General features: G+C 43.3%; 1 protein-coding gene across 11 annotated transcripts in view; it reads right to left on the bottom strand.

Moving 5' to 3' along the window:
• LOC129695547 (multiple PDZ domain protein) overlaps positions 1-17,762 on the bottom strand; it is a 168,382-nt gene that overhangs the window by 11,429 nt on the left and 139,191 nt on the right. For all 11 annotated transcript variants that reach the window (XM_055632583.1, XM_055632584.1, XM_055632594.1 and 8 more), the window contains 6 exons: positions 8,085-8,265; positions 6,981-7,126; positions 4,748-4,831; positions 3,567-3,760; positions 2,219-2,366; positions 580-666 (listed from right to left, as the gene is read on the bottom strand). In XM_055632583.1, the coding sequence (XP_055488558.1) occupies positions 580-666; positions 2,219-2,366; positions 3,567-3,760; positions 4,748-4,831; positions 6,981-7,126; positions 8,085-8,265 (840 nt within the window). The remainder of the gene's footprint in view (positions 1-579; positions 667-2,218; positions 2,367-3,566; positions 3,761-4,747; positions 4,832-6,980; positions 7,127-8,084; positions 8,266-17,762) is intronic.

The following is a 17,762-nucleotide window of genomic DNA, read 5'->3' as shown; positions in this document are numbered from 1 at the left end:
GAAGAAAGTTCATTTTGTAATGTGGAGAGGCAAAAGACTGCAGTGTCTGCAATCTTGAGCAAAAGAAAAACAGCTGGAGGAATTCAGCAGGTCAGACGGCATCTGTGAAGCAAAATGGTCAGATAGTTTAGCCTAAAGACTGATTACAACCTGTGAAGACACTTCAGTCTGAAGCGTCCTGACAAATTGGGGTCTATCCATTTCGCTCCATAGATTCTACCTGACCCGTTGAGTTCTTCCAGCAGTTTGTTATTTGATAATACATATAGATTAAAAAATATTAACAATTACAACATCCCCGATTGGGTCAGAAGTATTATCAAATTACAAGGAGTTTAAAGAAAATGAGAAACAAGTTTAAGCCATTTGAGAAATTTTAGTATTGCAATCACAATTCAATTGAGCATAAAAGGATGAACTGCTATCGGCCATGAAAAAAGCAAGATTTACCCATTGATTATGACTCACATTCTTTAGTTTACATAAAGCAAACAATAGATGAAAAGTTCCTGTTTGAATTCTACAATTAAGCAAATTTTAACTGCAGAATAAGTCACAAATCAGTTTCAGCATACAAACCTGGCTACTCTGAGAACCTCTTCTATCAGATGAGAATGATCCAGTCTTCAACCTGCCAACATCCAATTTTACTGTGCCCTGTGCACACTAAAAATCAGAAGTGAATGGTTATTGTTTTACTTCCTAAAAACATTACAACTTGTAAAAAGTAGAAAATAAAGTCAGATAATCTGGGGGAGTTTCTTAAGTATTATCATTTTATAATTGCTTTTATCAGGTACTTTAATAATCTGAGAGATAAATATTGTGTGGCAAGTCCTTTGGGAAATTAGTTTAGTTATGCAGCTCACAAGCCAGCCCTTCAAGCCACTGATCCCACACCAACCATCTAATCCTATTCTACATCATTTTAGTTTCCCCACTTTTCCATAAACTTCCCTCAGATTCTGCCACATGCTTACACGTCAGGACAGTAGTGGCCAATAATCCTGCAGGTCATACTACTTTTGGTATAGGGAGGAAACTGGAACAGCTGGAGTAGCCAGTCCTATCGCAGGAAAAATGTGTAAACTCCACACAGGGAGTACACTAAGTCAGGAATGAACCAAGGTCGCTAGAGCTGTGAGGCAGTCGCTCCTCTACCAGCTGCACAAATGCATGGCCACATGTTTGTGACATACACCAGTACCAGAGACGCGATGACCAAATGTTTACGCTTGGGAACAAAGCTAGGAATTTTTTTAAATGTGATGTACATTGTCTTTAAGGTTTTGTTTCTTTGATACAGTTATTATATTGCAAGCTCTAACAAATGATATCTGGCGGTTGGCTCACATGAGCAGTCTGTTAAAAGACAAAGCTTTAATAAGGCATTGTAGAACAAAGAGGGTCCAAGGAACAGATCAAAGATCTACATATTTACTCCAGAGAAACCGGGCTATTATCAGGATCTTTTGGCGCTACCCCAATGATCAATCTTTGGACAAAGTGTTTAGACATAATTAATTTAGTTATGACCTGGCAAAGATGGCCAACAAAATGGATTCTTATAACAAATATATTAAAAAAAGAATATTTTTCTCCCTCCTCAAGTATCTCATCATTGCTTTCACTATTCACTTTCTGGCTATCTCTTTTTCTCTGAAGAAGGGTCTCAACCCAAAACGTTACCTATTCCTTTTCTCCAGATGCTGCCTGACTCGCTGAGTTACACCAGCATTTTGTGTCTATCTTCAATGTAAACCAGCATCTGTTCCTTCTTACACAGTTACATACACCATCTCCATGAATCACTCAGAATTTTACATCTCATTTATTATGAGGTGAACCAAAGAGTTACATTTATTTTGTGGTCATTTAAATAACTAGAGAAATGAACAGGGAATGATTTCAACAAGCATTGAATTCATGCTGTGTTTATGCATGTTTTTCACTCTTAAAGGCTCTCTGTGACATACATATTACTGAATTATTAAACAGTGCCAGCAGGAGGTTGAATGTCACAGTTGAAGTAATTAAAAAAACTTGCTTGAAAGATAGGTCCTAAAAATTTTTCATAATTATTGACTAGCCATTTCTCAGTTTTAGAAAGCTTTTGGATGAGAGCATGATTGATAGGTGTGTAAGGAAAATACATCTCCATCACAAATGCAGTCGACTTTGTCAAGTAAGTTATTGTAAAAATGTACATTAATCAAACCTTTAGCATAGCAGCAACAGACTCCTGGGTTGAGTTTCGAACATCTTCACCATTCACAGAGAGTATTTGGTCTCCTTGCAACAGTTTCCCATCCAGATCTACTATTCCTCCCTTCACAATGTCAGACACAAAAACTCCAGTGTCATTCCTGTTGAGATGTAGTACAGGCTTCAGTCACATTGAACAAAACCAGTTTTACTCAAATGGAAGAAAAATTGCTTCTATTAGCAGTAGTCCATAATAGAATGAACAATTATATTTTATACACTATATTTTGGTTACAAATATCCCAAAATTTGTTAAGAGAGATTTTCTTGCATCCACACCAAGCACACCAATTGTTCATGTTATATAAAAAATATGTAAACTATGTTTTTCTTTGCTTCTACCAATTTAAATTAAAACATTTAAATTCCTGCAGTGCAGAGTTTGGTTTGCCATGGGGGTCACATCTATCTCCGTCCTATTCTCAGAATGAAACCAATGTCTGTGTTCTTCTGTCACAGCACACTGGAGTCCACGTAAAGCTCTGGTGACCGTTACAACTTGGATCAACTCTCACCTCAATGCTCACTGACCTACACTGGTTTCTGGTTCCATCATCATATACTGTTGCCCCTATCCACACTCTTGTCATTCATATCATTCTTGGACATGCTTAAATCCTTTTCAGAATGTGCTCCTGTTATAATCTCTACCAATTTCTAGTGCTATAATTTCTCTTTGAATTTTAGCTAACTTCTTGTACCGTTGCCCAGAGGAACTATGCTTTTAAAGTCCTTCTGCATGCCTCTGAAATTAATGTTTTTAAAAACCTCCTCAGATCTCATCTTTGACTAGGTTTCTGTCGACAAATAACATTTTGTTCTTTGACCCAGTGTTCTGCTTAATATGACAAAAGGAAGCAACTGACAATTTTTGTCAAAATTGAGATTGCTTGTTTTGGGGTATTTGAGATATGCACAATGGTGAACAAAATAAGTCTTCTCTGAGTGCAATTTGAAAATATTTATACCAGAGAAGTAAGAAATTCCATCACAGAGAGCTGAAAGAAAAACACATTTTCCTCATTTACAAGAAAACACCTTTCTGTCAGTTGCTTCCTTTTGTCAAAGTAGGGCAGTATTCCTCTCCATAGTTTATGCTTTGTGAAGTACATTTCCAAGTGTTAAAGCTTTTATTGAAATATCGGGTTGTGTAATTAAAGTCTACGATATTTTCACCCGGATTAGCCTATTATAGAATAATAACATTATCAAGTATTATCAAGTAAGCAAACATAATTCCTAAGAAACGATGCACAAAAGTTCAGTGTCCAATTACATTTTCTGAGTAATTTTTTTCATACCTTTTTCCAACAATACTCAGTCCAAGCCCTTTACCCAGCCTTTTTTGCAATTCAACAGTGAGAAAGTCATATATATCTTCCTCCTTATAATGGCCTTCATCTCTGTAGACTGTCAGCCGGACTTTCTGAGGAGTTTGTCTTAGAACATTTATTGCTTCGTCATGAGTGGCAACTCTCAAATCTATTCCATTAACCTATGGAAAGACAATGGAATTTGAGATTACATTGAGAATACCAGAGCAAAACTCATGGTTAGAGTATTTACCAGGGCCACAATCAAGACGCTGGACGAAGTAGAAGATTTGCTGGAATGTAGTTTTACCCAAGTTACCGAACTAACCTATTTGCACAAAATCAAATGTAAACATTTATTGTAAATGAACATCATCAAGTACTGAACAAAACCATGGCCATTTCACGAAGATTGAACTGATATAAAATTGTTAATCATAGAATCATAGAAAGTGGAATCAGGCAATTTGGCCCAACTTGCCCACACCGAACAACTTGCCCCATCTACACTGGTCCCATCTGCCTGCATTTGGCCCATAACCTTCTAAACTTAACCATATCCATTCAAGTGATCTTGATATGTGCATACACCATTTTTTTTAATGGTGCAGGACATATTGAGAATGTTGTTCAAAAGTTAGGATTCTTCACATAAGAGAGACATGGGTTGAGAAATTTATCATAGGCATATTAACCTGTCGTTAGTGGATTAATGTGAAGGGAAATAGCAGATAAGTTGAGAAATAGGGCAGGAGGCACAGACAAGCAGGTTTGAGAGGTCTTTCTGTGAAAGATTGAACTGACTGATCAGAGTTTGATGGTGGAGCCGAGAGAGGGAAGAAGGTCATCGGTAAGGGCCTTTTCCTGTGCAATCCATGAGTACTATTTCTTGCAACAAATAATTTTCTACCAACAAACTCATCACGAGGAGACCTTGTAAGAATTTGTATCTCTTTTGACTATTTAAAAGAATGAGAAATAATCTAAAAGCACATTCAAGATTCTAAAAGCAATTGAAATTATACATGCTGAGAGATTGCTTTCTCATGCTGGGGGAGGTAATGGTTTTAGGAATAGGGATCAGCCATTTAGGACTGAGATAAGGTGATTTTCTTTTACTATTATGATCCTACAGCAGTAATTTTCTGTTTTCAGATTCCTTTCTTTACCTCTAGTATTTGATCTCCAGCCCACAATCTGCCATCTTTCGCTGCAGCTCCTTCTTCATACACTTCATGAATAATTATGGCACCCTACAACGGAAATTTAATTAAAACATTTCTCAACATAAATTTAATGTTTTCCCAGATACAAATCAGCAAAAGTCATTTTTTTTTAAAAGAACCGCAATCTCATCATTTCTTTTTCAATAGAGCTGATTTAACTCTAAAGGTTGAAGCGTTCAATGTTATTTTCAAATATACAATCATCTTATTTTGTATTTGGATCTTATGGTCACTTACAATGAGGGCCAATTTCTCATCCAACTATTTTCTATTTCTTGTCAATTCTTCAGGGTGAATTCCATCAAGACCAAAATGGTTTTGATCGCTTCCAGCCTACTTATCAATATGGTCACATAATTGTAATTGTTCTCATGGGTTATCCCCCTTTGTAGCCACCATGGCTTCCATGTCTTTCTTTGGAAAAACTTTAAAAAACAATTTAAAATGGTTGTCCTACACCCACCCACTTCTTATATCTCAATTGTTTTCCTCTGATAGCATGTGGGCATAGCAAGATGGGCGAGGAAGAAAGCAGGATTACCCTGAATAACCATTTAAAATATGTATTTTGTGAATTTTACTAGAGACATAAAATTAATTGAGTGAATTTTCTCCTGCAACTATGTGCGCATGACATAATAATTCAACCAGGGCACAAAACGTATTTGTGCTTTTTCTATTTATGATGTCTATTGAACCTAATGTTGTGGCTAATTATGCTGGCCTGGACTGTTCAAGATGAAACAGTGGGTTTGAAATCGATGTGGATCGAATGAAACAGATCTGCTTTCCTGTGACTGTTTAATCCGACAGAGCATGAAATGCCCTTGTTGGTTGACTTTTACACACTGTTCGCCATTGTGGAATGAAGGGCCTGTTCCTGTGCTGTACTTTTGTGTGTTCCACATAGGATATGCATTTGGTTTCTGCACACCTTTTTTCTAAAAGAGCTCTGTTTAATTCTGAAGCTATGACCTCTGGTCCTAGATTCTCCCACCAGTAGAAACATCCTTTCCACATCCACTCTATCCTATGTCTTTCATTATTCTATAACTTTCATTGAGGTCCCCATCAACTTTCTAAACTCCAACAATTAGAGGCCCAGTGTTGTCAAGTGCTCATCATATGCTAACCCACTCATTCCTGGAATCATTCTTGTAAATGCTATTTGCATGCTATTTATATACATTGTGTATGTAAGCAAATAATTTCACTGTGCTTAGTCACATGTGACAATAAAGTAACTCTATTACTATTCCTAAACCTCCTCTGGACCCTCTCCAGAGCCAGCACATCCTTCCTTAGATATGGGCCCCAAATTTGCACACAGTATTCCAAATGCAGCCTGACCAGCACCTCATATAAAACTTTCAGCTTTGACAGATGCATGAGAAGGGGTTTTGTGGGTAGCCTATTTGAATATGACATTGAGGCTATTTTAAAAGTTAATCTGCACTATACAGATTTAACCCACACCACCTGAGACACTCAAGCATTGTTAAATTCGGTACTTAAAAGATGCCTGAAAAACTTTGTAGAAAGATCACTTGCCTTCTCAGCAAGGCTTATGGGCCAGGAGAAAAAGAGTTTATCAACTCCATCCTTAATCTTGCCATAAATTGATCACTCATCTTTTTACATGGTCCTTCCTAGAATAATGATCAAACCCTGTTTGCCGGAAGTCCCATCTGAAATGTCATCTATCTATTTACCACTGTGGAGTTCCCCCAGTAGTTTTTTTTCTAACTCAAACCATATTGGCATTGGATCCTTGCCATTCCCTCAATGAGGTCAGGAGAGAGACCCTACCAGCAGCTAGGGTTTAGGCTGCTCTGCAATTCCCAACCCCACATGATGCTATGCTTGTAAATCAGGCAATTAAAATCCTGACAAAAATAAATGGCACACTGGTACAAATAGAACAATCCATTATTAAATATTTGTGTTAATCAACAATACATTATTAAATATTTGTGTTAATCAACAATCCATTATTAAATATTTGTGGCAGAAGTTTCAAATAATAAATAATATGCTTTATTGTCTTTATTCCAAAATAGACCAAATAGTACTATACAATATTCAAATATGCAATGGAACAGCTTTATGAAATATGCCACAGGAATCTACTAAACACTGATAGAGACTTAAATTTACGCTCCTCAAATATACTCACCAGTAAGGTATCTGCTCCACCAACGATACTAAGCCCAAGTCCAGTGCGCCCTTTGGAAATTTCAATGGTTGTTTCCCGTCCAGGAATAATTGGACAAGTTGCCATGTCTAATGTTGATGAACTCGGTGTTGAAGATCTGCTCGAGTCTTTGAATTATAAATTTACAGCAAATTCTACTTTTATTGCATGAAATAGCAAGAATTTTTTTTTTTTTTTTAAATGGCAAGAATAGATAGTTCAGACACAAAAAAAATACTAAATATCTAGCTTTCAGGTTGGAGATCTGATGCCAGGCCTTTCTGTAAGATATATATTACAATTAAACGTGATGGGGTTGTTGCTCCAAATTCAACTGTTGCTGATAGTAATGACAGACAAGCGCACACAACTTAACTTTCCTGTACTCATGTACAATGTGTTTTCGTTCTGTGTTCTGACAGTAATACAATGCAGTATTTTGGAATATTTCCCATTTCTGTCACATGGATCAAGATATGTGTGAAGAGGCCCATGTGTAGCAGTTGCCCGTCAACTAAGAAAACTGTTCTGAGCTCTTCATTTCATAATGATTGTTTATGGCCGAGAAAGACGAATTTATATATAATACACACTGAAAATGCTGGAAACGAGCAGAGTCAAAGAGTTAAATTTTCAGATGTGAGCCCCTGCATCAAAATTCTGATGAAAGGTCTCGGCCCAGAAAATTACTCTTTCTCTTTACACAGATGTTGCCTGACCCACTGAGTGTTTCCCATATTTCTAGTTTTATTGCACATTCCAACAAATTTAGCTTTTATTTTAAATTATTGGTGAGTTAAGTAATGCCTTTATCATTATCACTTTCCTAAAACATTCAGAGGAATGCTATTGGACAATATGTAACACCAAAACAAAAATAAAAAAATAGCAGGACAGGTGTCTAAGTCTGCAGCGCGATAGTTTTGAAGGAGCATCCTTACATAGAAGGATCTGCTACTGAGGCAGATTTAGAGTTTGAATTCTAGTCTTTAGAACCAGACAGCTGAAAGTCATTGTGCAGCAGAAGAAAAATTGCTGCATGAGTGTTAAATAACAATCTGAACATAAAAGATATTGGTTACTTACCCTTATTGCTGGAATCTAGATCAGGTGAGGCAACAGGGTTGTGCATTGAAGGAGGCTGAATACTTTTCACATCTATCGAAGCGGTGACAGCAGGTAGTTTCTGAGGCTGCTGTGAATTCACATCATCTGAACTGATGGTTAGTTTAACTGTATTCTTTGATTGCTTCAGCAAACTTATAACCTAGAAAAGTTAGAGAAATTTATCAATGTCAAATGTAACTAAATTATCCAATTTACAATTTGATGATCACATTTTTAGAAAAATGGTTGACATTTAAAATACCATGGAAGCCGGAGGATTACATTGGGCTGGATTACCTCACTCCCTGGCCAATGCCGAGTTGTAAACCCAATGGACACCACTTAGCAACAATGTATGCATCTGCCACGTTCCTTGTTGAATTTGGTACACTGTCCTCTTGACATACTTTGCACTACTCGCTTGTCATCACTGTGCGGGGCAGATCATATGTGTGGTTCTCGTGTGCACGAATGATGTTAGCACCAAATCACTCAAAAGCCTGTTTGTCAACTCGTAATGTTACTTGACCTAATTTATAACTGGAATATTTTCATAATTTGGAAATTCCATGGTTCAATTTAAATTAAAAATAAGGAAATCTCTCTGAGATTAAAAAATCCAATGCATACTGTGGTGCGTCAAAATAGAACTCCTAATGCATTTGTGTCAAAAAGACTTGTTCCTCAGGAAAGATCATATTCAGCAACTGGCTTATTCATATTAATTAGATCATTGCAAACATAAAAACATGTGAGAATAGTCTGAAAACATATGTTTATAAAGGAGGACACCAGCAATGTTAGAAATAGGATATCCAGAACCAAAGTAAATTTATGTTCCTCGCTCTACACAATCAAGCATTTTTAACTCAGTCATTTAATGTGCTATGGGCTCAAAATTGTGTATGAACATTACTTTGGTTTACTAATTAAGTCCCATTAGAATAATAACTTAGAGTAAATGCCTCCAATGGAAATTATTCTAGCTATAAAATATACACAAGAGGCTACAATGAATTAATGACATAAATGTGTTACTTTATGCAACACACGTTTTAACGTATTCAATTTTTTGGCACTGTGTTTTGACAGATTATTAAAGAATTAAATCTTGTGAAACACTCTTTAATTACTTGGCTAGATGTGTTTAAAAAAAATTGAATCTTCTCTCTGCTTTCTCTCAGCGTTGAGGACAACCTGCTTCTACACCCGGTTCTGAGGTGGTTGATGAGCCCAATGATGAATCATCAGCCTCTGTAATAGTTGTGGTGCCTGCCTCACAGTAAATTCTTTATATAACAATTAAATAATCTGGACTCTTGAATTGGTGCAGATGAATCTTGGTGTGGGAAATAGGTAGTAAACATGATGTGCTTCTTGCACCATTTTGTTGGGCTTCTATGTTCACTCAAAAGATTTGTAGTTCTCACAGAGACCTAAAATGCTCTTTCCACATTCTGAGTGCATACAGACCAGCATTTCGAACAAGTGCAGGATAAATCAAGCAAGTCCAATGTTGAAAGAGATAGATAGGTTAATGTGGGGAACCTCATAGGTAAGTCAGGTGAGTGTGGAGCATGGATCAGCACTTCGAATTATGATATTATTGAATCATGGAAACATACATGGTAGGGCAGGACTGGGAGCTGAATGTTATGGGTTACAAATAAGACAGAACAGGATGTAAAATAGGAATCCGTAGGCGGCGCGACTCTCGTCAGCAGCGGCCTCTGCAGCCCGTCCGCGTTTTTATTATTTTTTGTCTATGTTTCTATGTAGTTTTTGTTATTTTTTGTTGGGGTGTGTGTGTGGGAGGGGGCAACTTTTAAATCTCTCCCTGCACGGGAGACCCGACCTTTTCTTTGTCGGGTCTCCGTTGTCGTTGGGGCTGCAACGAGGAGCGGCCTCCAACAGGAGAAGACCGGGGACTCTGGTGCCGACGACTCACCTCACCGTCGCGGAGCTGGCCGAGTCCGGAGCGGGTGGAGCAGTGGTGGAGCGCTGCTGCTGCTGCGGCCCGACCTCCGGAGATTCGGAGGCTGCAACTGCGGGTCTGGCGGACGGCGGCACCAGGAGCCCGCGGGTCCCTGGAGGGAGACCGCTTTTCAGGGCTCTCGCAACGGCGACTTCTCCCGAAACAGTTTCATGCCGACCCCCCATGTCCAGGACGAATGTAGATGAGCCATGCTCCAGGACTCGGAAGGCACCCTCGTACGGCTGCTGGAGAAGTGCCCGATGAGCATTCCTACAAAGGAAGACGAACTGGCAGTCCTCCAGAGCAGAGGGAACATGTGGACGGAAGGACCCATGACGAGACGTGGGCACCGGCGCCAGCTTGCCAACCGTCTGCCGAAGACGTTGCATAGCGTCCGAAGGTTGCTCCACCTGGCCCCGTGCCGGCAGGATGAACTCCCCATCAACGGGGACCCATACACCAACTCGGTGGAGGTGGAGGCCAAGTCCTCCTTGGGTGCAGAACAGATCCCGAGCAAATTCCACGGCAGAGTCCACCCTGTCCGGATCATTGAGCCATGCCCTCAGGGCATCCTTGTTTTGGCGGTGAAACCGCTCCACCCGTCCGTTCGCCCGCGGATGATACGCCGTCGTCTGGTGTAGGCGAACCCCCAGGAGGCGTGCCATGGCCGACCACAGTTCCGACATGAACTGAGGCCCCCGGGCGGATGTTATGTCCAGTGGCCCACCGAACTGGGCGATCCAGTGCGCCACCAAGGCTCAAGCACAAGTGGCCGTTGAGGAATCAGGTAGCGGAATGGCTTCAGGCCACCGCGTGAAACGGTCGACGACGGTGAAGAGACAGGTCATGCCCCGGGACGGCGGCAGCAGCCCCATGATGTCCACATGAATGTGGTCGAATCGCTGCCGAGGGATGGCGAACTCCTGCAACGGTGCATGCACATGTCGCTGCACCTTGGTGGTGCAGCAACATGCAGGTGCGTGCCCAATGCCCAACCTCCTTGCGCAGCCCGTGCCACATGAAGCGGGAGGCTACCAGGGCCGTTGTCGCCGGATAGAGGGATGCGCAAGCCCATGGAGCACCTCAAACACCCAGGCGACAGGGACGTTGGGTCGCGGAAGTCCAGTGGAGACATCACACAGCAGCGTTGCGCCCCCAGGACCACAGACATCGTCTTCCAACTGCAAACCAGCTACCGCCGTGCGATAGGCGGCCATCTCCTCTTCAACCAGCTGTGCGGCTGCCAGGGCGTAATAATTAATACCCTCAGCGACTTGGAGAAGCGCATGAACCGCAGGTTGCGATAAGGCGTCTGCCACCCTGTTATACTTGCCCTCGACGAAGCAGATGGAGGTGGTGTACTTGGACACATACGCCAAATACCTCTGCTGCCGGGCAGACCACGGGACTGAAACCTTGGCAAACGCGAAAGTGGCGCACGGCAAGGAGCTCACGGTCGAAAGTGCTGTAACGGCGCTGAGCACCACTGAGATGTCTGCTGAAGAAGGCGAATGACCGCCAGCATCAGTCAACGAGGTGCTCCAACACTGCCCCAACCACAACCTCAGAAACGTCCACCATCAGGGCATCCTCTCGTGGGTGGACGTGCATCGTGGCCCCAGCCAGTGCCTCTTTAGCACTCTCGAATGCCACTGCTGCTTCGTCGGACCACTCAACCTCCTTGCTATGACCAGCAATCAGGTGGAAAAGCAGACGCATGATTGCGGCCGGTGTCGGCAAGAAACGGTGATAGAAGGCGACCATCCCCACGAATTCCTGTAGGCCCTTAACTGTGGTCAAACAGGGGAACCTGCGGACAGCGTCCACCCTGGCCGGCAGAGGCACCATCCCCTGTGGAGTTACGTTGTGGCCGAGGAAGTCGTGGGCCATCACCCCTAAACAACATTTGGAGGAGTTGACAGCCAATCCTATATCGCTGAGGCGCTGACACAGCTGATGGAGGTGAATGCAGTGCTCCTGCTGCGAGCGACTGGCCACGAGTATGTCGTCCAAGTGCACGAATACAAAGTCCAGGCCATGGCACACACAGTCCCTAAGCCGCTGAAAGGCCTGCGCAGCGATCTTCAAACCAAATGGCATCCGCCAAAATTCAAACAGTCCAAATGGTGTTATAATGGCGGTCTTAGGGATATCGTCGGGGTGGACCGGAATCTGGTTGTACCCTTGCACGAGGTCCACCATGGAGAACACCGATGCTCCGGCCAGATGGGCATTGAAGTCCTGAATGTACGGGACCTGTCGGCGACGGTCGCATCACTCAGGCGACGGTAACCCCCAAATGGGCGCCAGCCCCCTCCCGCTTTGGGGACCATGTGGAGCGGTGACGCCCATGGGCTATTGGAGGAGCGCACGATGCCCATCGCTTCCATCAGGCGGAACTCCTCTCGAGCCAGACGAAGCTTGTCCTGCGCGAGACGACGCGTCCGGGTGTGCACAGGCGGGCCGGTAGTAGGAATGTGGTGCACCACCTCATGCTTGGGGGTGGAGGAGCGGAAGTGGGGTTCGAGAATGTCCGGAAAATCCGCCTGGATGCGCGCGTAAGACGCATCCACGGACGACAGGGGACCATCAGGGCGTGCAACCGGATCACCAAGTTGCTGGCACCAGAAGACTGGCACCAGTGTGTCCAGGCGCCGCCGCTTGACATCCACGAGCAGTGAATGAGCTAGAAGGAAGTCGGCGCCCAGCAGCGGCTGGGAAACGTCGGCGATGACGAACTCCCATGAAAAACAGCTGCGGCCAAAGTTGAGGGAGATGGTGCAAACTCCGTAGGTGCGAATAGCACTCCCGTTCGCCGCGGTGAGGAGTGGACCACGTTTGCCTGCACAGATGTCAGCAATGGAGGGAGGCAGTACATTCACCTCGGCCCCGGTGTCTATGAGGAACCGACTCCCGGTGCGGCGATCCCAGGCGAAGACGCGATGAATATGGCCGGCCGCCGAAAGAATCACTGACGACGGGCCCCTCCGTTCCCTGGAAACGCACATGGTGGACGACATTGCCTGGCTGCAGCTCCCCAACGACGATGATTTTAGCACCAACCACCTCTGCTGGCGTTTGGTGGAAGTGCAGGCAAAGTTGGCTGGGTTGAACCATAGCGACCTCTGCTGGCGTTGGGTGGAACTGCAGGCGGGCCGTGCTGGAAAGATGCCTGATGGCGGCCGGATTTCGCCGCGGGGGCCGACTGGGAGCAGCGGAGACACGGTCGATAGCGGCCCTGACCTGCTCCGAGCCTCCCGACGTCGCAGGAAGGACGGCCAGCACTTCCAAGTCCTGCTAACGGGACATCCACAGCTGGTCAGCGCGCTCGGCCAGCGCCTGCGTGTCGGCAAAGGTATCGGTGGCGAGCTGCAGGCAGATGTCGGGTGGGAACTGTTGCAGGTAAGTGAATTTAAATAGAAAACAAGGCCGGTGGTCACCCATAAAGGCGAGCATGTCCTCCAAGAGGGCCGATGACCGGCGATTGCCCAGACCGTCCATTCGGAGAATCCGAACTGCCCGCTCAGATTCGTTCAGGCCAAACCTCCTGATAAGGAGCTCCTTAAGGCCCCCTATATTTGTTAGCTAACGGGGGGGTTGCCTGGTCAAGTGCGCTGACCACGTAAAAGTATTTTGTTTCGTCAACAGTTACCTCTCTATAAGAGCAAACTGTGCCTCTGCCTGCTGGAACCAGATATCAGGCTCTTTGGTCCAGAGTAGGGAGTTTAACTGCAACCACGTTGTTATCCATCACGATGTGTGATGAACGAGGAGTCACCAGTTGTAGCGGCCTGGACGAGGTCAGGAAAAGGCCAGACGTCAGGCAGGTTCAGAAGTAGTTTAATGAGTGAGAACACACACACACCTGCGAGCAGGACCTGGGAAACCCCGTGGCAGACCCACGTCCCTGTCCCTCAAGAGCCGAGGGGGAAGATCCAAGGAGTGACCTAACCCCCAGGGTCCGCCACACTAGCCATGAATATAAAGGAGCGTAGTAAAGTTTATTTAGGTATGTGAAGACAAAAAAAATTAGTTAAGACCAAAGTTGGACCCTTGAAGACGGAACAGCTGAATTTATTAAGGGAAACAAGGAAATGGCAGAAGAGTTGAACAGGTACTTTAGATCTGTGTTCACTAAGGAAGACAAAAACAATCTCCCGGATGTACTAGTGGCCAGAGGACCGAGGGTGACGGAGGAACTGAAGGAAATTCACATTAGGCAGGAAATGGTGTTGGGTAGACTGATGGGACTGAAGGCTGATAAATTCCCAGGGCCTGATGGTCTGCATCCCAGAATACTTAAGGAAATGGCTCCAGAAATTGTGGACGCATTGGTGATCATTTTCCAATGGTCTATAGATTCAGGATCAGTTCCTGTGGATTGGAGGGTAGCAAATGTTATCCCACTTTTTAAGAAAGGCGGGAGAGAGAAAACGGGGAATTATAGACCAGTTAGCCTGACATCGATGGTGGGGAAGTTGCTGGAGTGAATTATAAAAGATGAAATAGCGGCACATTTGGATTGCAGTAACAGCATGGATTTACAAAGGGGAAATCATGCTTGACTAATCTTCTGGAATTTTTTGAGGATGTAATATGGAAAATGGACAAGAGAGAGGCAGTGGATGTAGTGTACCTGGACTTTCAGAGAGCCTTTGATGCGGTCTCACATGGGATTAGTTGGCAAAATTAGAGCACATGATATTGGGGGTTGGGTACTGACAGATAGAAAATTGGTTGGCAGACAGGAAACAAAGAGTAGGGATTAATGGGACCCTTTCAGGATGGCAGGCAGTGACTAGTGGGGTACCGCAAGGCTCGGTGCTGGGACCGCAACAATTTACAATATAATTAATGACATAGATGAAGGGATTAAAAGTAACATCAGCAAATTTGCAGATGACTTAAAGCTGGGCAGCAGTGTGAACTGTGAGGAGGATGATATGAGGATGCAGGGTGATTTGGACAGGTTGGGCGAGTCGGCAGATGCATGGCAGATGCAGTTTAATGTGGATAAATGTGAGGTTATCCACTTGTGGCAAGTACAGGAAGGCAGATTATTATCTGGTGTCAAATTAGGAAATGGGGAAGTACAACGAGATCTGGGTGTCCTTGTTCATCAGTCACTGAAAGTAAGCGTGCAGGTGCAGCAGGCAGAGAAGAATGCTAATTGCACGTTGGCCTCCATAACAGGAGGAGTTGAATATAGGAACAAAGAGGCCCTTCTGCAGTTGCACAGGGCCCTAGTGAGACCACACCTGGAGTATTGTATGCAGTTTTAGAAGCATAGAAAATAGGTGCAGGAGGAGACCATTCGGCCTTTCGAGCCAGCACCGCCATTCATTGTGATCATGGATGATCGTCCCCAATCAATAACCCGTGCCTGCCTTCTCCCCATAACCCTTGATTCCACCAGCCCCTAGAGCTCTATCTAACTCTCTCTTAAATCCATCCAGTGATTTGGTCTCCACTGCCCTCTGTGGCAGGGAATTCCATAAATTCACAACTCTCTGGGTGAAATTTTTTTTTCACACCTCAGTCTTAAATGACCTCCACTTTATTCTAAGACTGTGGCCCCTGGTTCTGGACTCGCCCAACATTGGGAACATTTTTCCTGCATCTAGCTTGTCCAGTCCTTTTATAATTTTATGTTTCTATAAGATATCCCCTCATCCTTCTAAACTCTAGTGAATACAAGCCGAGTCTTTTCAATCTTTCCTCATATGTCCAGCCATCCCAGGGATCAATCTCGTGAACCTACGCTGCACTGCCACGATCACAAGGATGTCCTTCCTCCAATTAGGAGACCAAAACTGTACACAATACTCCAGATGTGGTGTTACCTGAGCCCTATACAACTGCAGTTTTGGTCTCCAAATTTGAGGAAGGACATTCTTGCTATTGAGCGAGTGCAGTGCAGGTTCACAAGGTTAATGCCCAGGATGGCGGGACTGTCATATGTTGAAAGAATGGAGCGACTGGGCTTGTATACACTGGAATTTAGAAGGATGAGAGGTTATCTTATTGAAACATATAAGATTATTAAGGGATTAGACACGCAAGAGGCAGAAAATATGTTCCTGATGTTGGGGGAAGTCCAGAACCAGGGGCCACAGTTTAAGAAGAAGGGGTAGGCCATTTAGAACGGATGAGGAAACACTTTTTCACTCTGAAAGTTATGATTCTGAAATTCTCTGCCGCAGAAGGCAGTGGAGGCCAATTCTCTTGATGCTTTCAAGAGAGTTAGATAGAGCACTTAAAGATAACGGAGTCATGGGGAGAAGTCAGGAACGGGGTATGATCACAGTGAATGGCGGTGCTGGCTCGAAGGGCCGAACGGCCTACTCCTGCACCTATTCTTTATTGAAAAGAGTCTCTCGTTGCCAAATGTTCCATCCAGATGGCAATCAGCTTCTTTTTCAAGATCAATACTACTATGAACGTTTTCAGTGCTGCTGGATCAGAGGGGCAAGAGTACTCTGACTGATTGCGATCCCAGGAATGAATCAGGAGTCCAACACATGTTGCTTGGTGTGGAAAGGAAATCCTAACAGCGTCTGAACATATATCCTGAAGAAAACATTACAATAATATGGATTCCTTGTCCTCTACAGTGAGGAAGGTCCAGAAAAAAGACTGTCGTAGAAACATGTGAGGAGAATGAAAATGCAGAATTTGTACGACTTAACTGACAGAAATATTACTGCAGTTTAGTATACATGGAATAAAGAATAGGTGTGGTTGCCAAAGATATTTACAAAATGTTCAAGGAAGTGCCGAGTACCTGTCTGACGTCTAGATAGCATCTTAATTTGGCTGGTGCAATCAGGAAATGGAGACTAAAGTTGTAATCAGCTCCTGCTGTAACATTCGATTCCTCCTGACTAACCAACTATGGATTTTCTCTGCTGCTCTTTTCCAGTCACTTTGATTGGACTGGAACAGATGTTAGCAGTTGTTTTTTATCCTTCATTCAACAATAACTAAAAATGTATATTATACAGACATATTATACAGCTTGTACATTTAATGATAAGGATACCATCTTAGAAACACTCTGGCTATGTTCAACAGATGGAAAATAAAAATAAAAACTGAAAGTGCATTTTATCAATTTAATGAACAGTCGCAAATGGCCAGGAATGTGAATGAACCGCCATACATCCTTCGGATTTGGGAAGCCATTTCAGCCAGTTCTGAGCAATCCCATTCCCCTCTAATGTTCACTGTAACCCAATCCGCTACATTCATATCAAATGATTCCAGATTCTGCCACTCACTAATCCACTTGGGTTAATTTACAATATCTAATCAATTTATCAATATGCAAATCTTTGGAGCATTGGAGTAAACTGGAACACTTAGGGAAAACTCTAATTTTCTAAAGGATGTGGAATAAATGCTGTTCTCTCCCAATAAAGCTACATCTGACAAATAAATTGAACAATTTCTTGATTTTGTTCTTTTTAAGTACATCAACATTTTGCATTTCAGTTTTGATTTATCCAAGATCACGTGATAAATTTAATTATACAATCATATTTGTCATGGTGGCGCAGTGGTAGTTAGTTTTTTAGTTGAGATACAGTGTGGAAACAGGCCCACCGACCCACGATCCTCGCATATTAACACTATCCTACACCCACTAGGGACAATTTATACATTTACCAAGCGAATTAAAC

The sequence above is a fragment of the Leucoraja erinacea genome, chromosome 3 (genome assembly GCF_028641065.1).
Source record: "Leucoraja erinacea ecotype New England chromosome 3, Leri_hhj_1, whole genome shotgun sequence".
Classification (NCBI taxonomy): domain Eukaryota; kingdom Metazoa; phylum Chordata; class Chondrichthyes; order Rajiformes; family Rajidae; genus Leucoraja; species Leucoraja erinaceus.
This window is presented reverse-complemented; position numbering and strand designations above follow the sequence as displayed.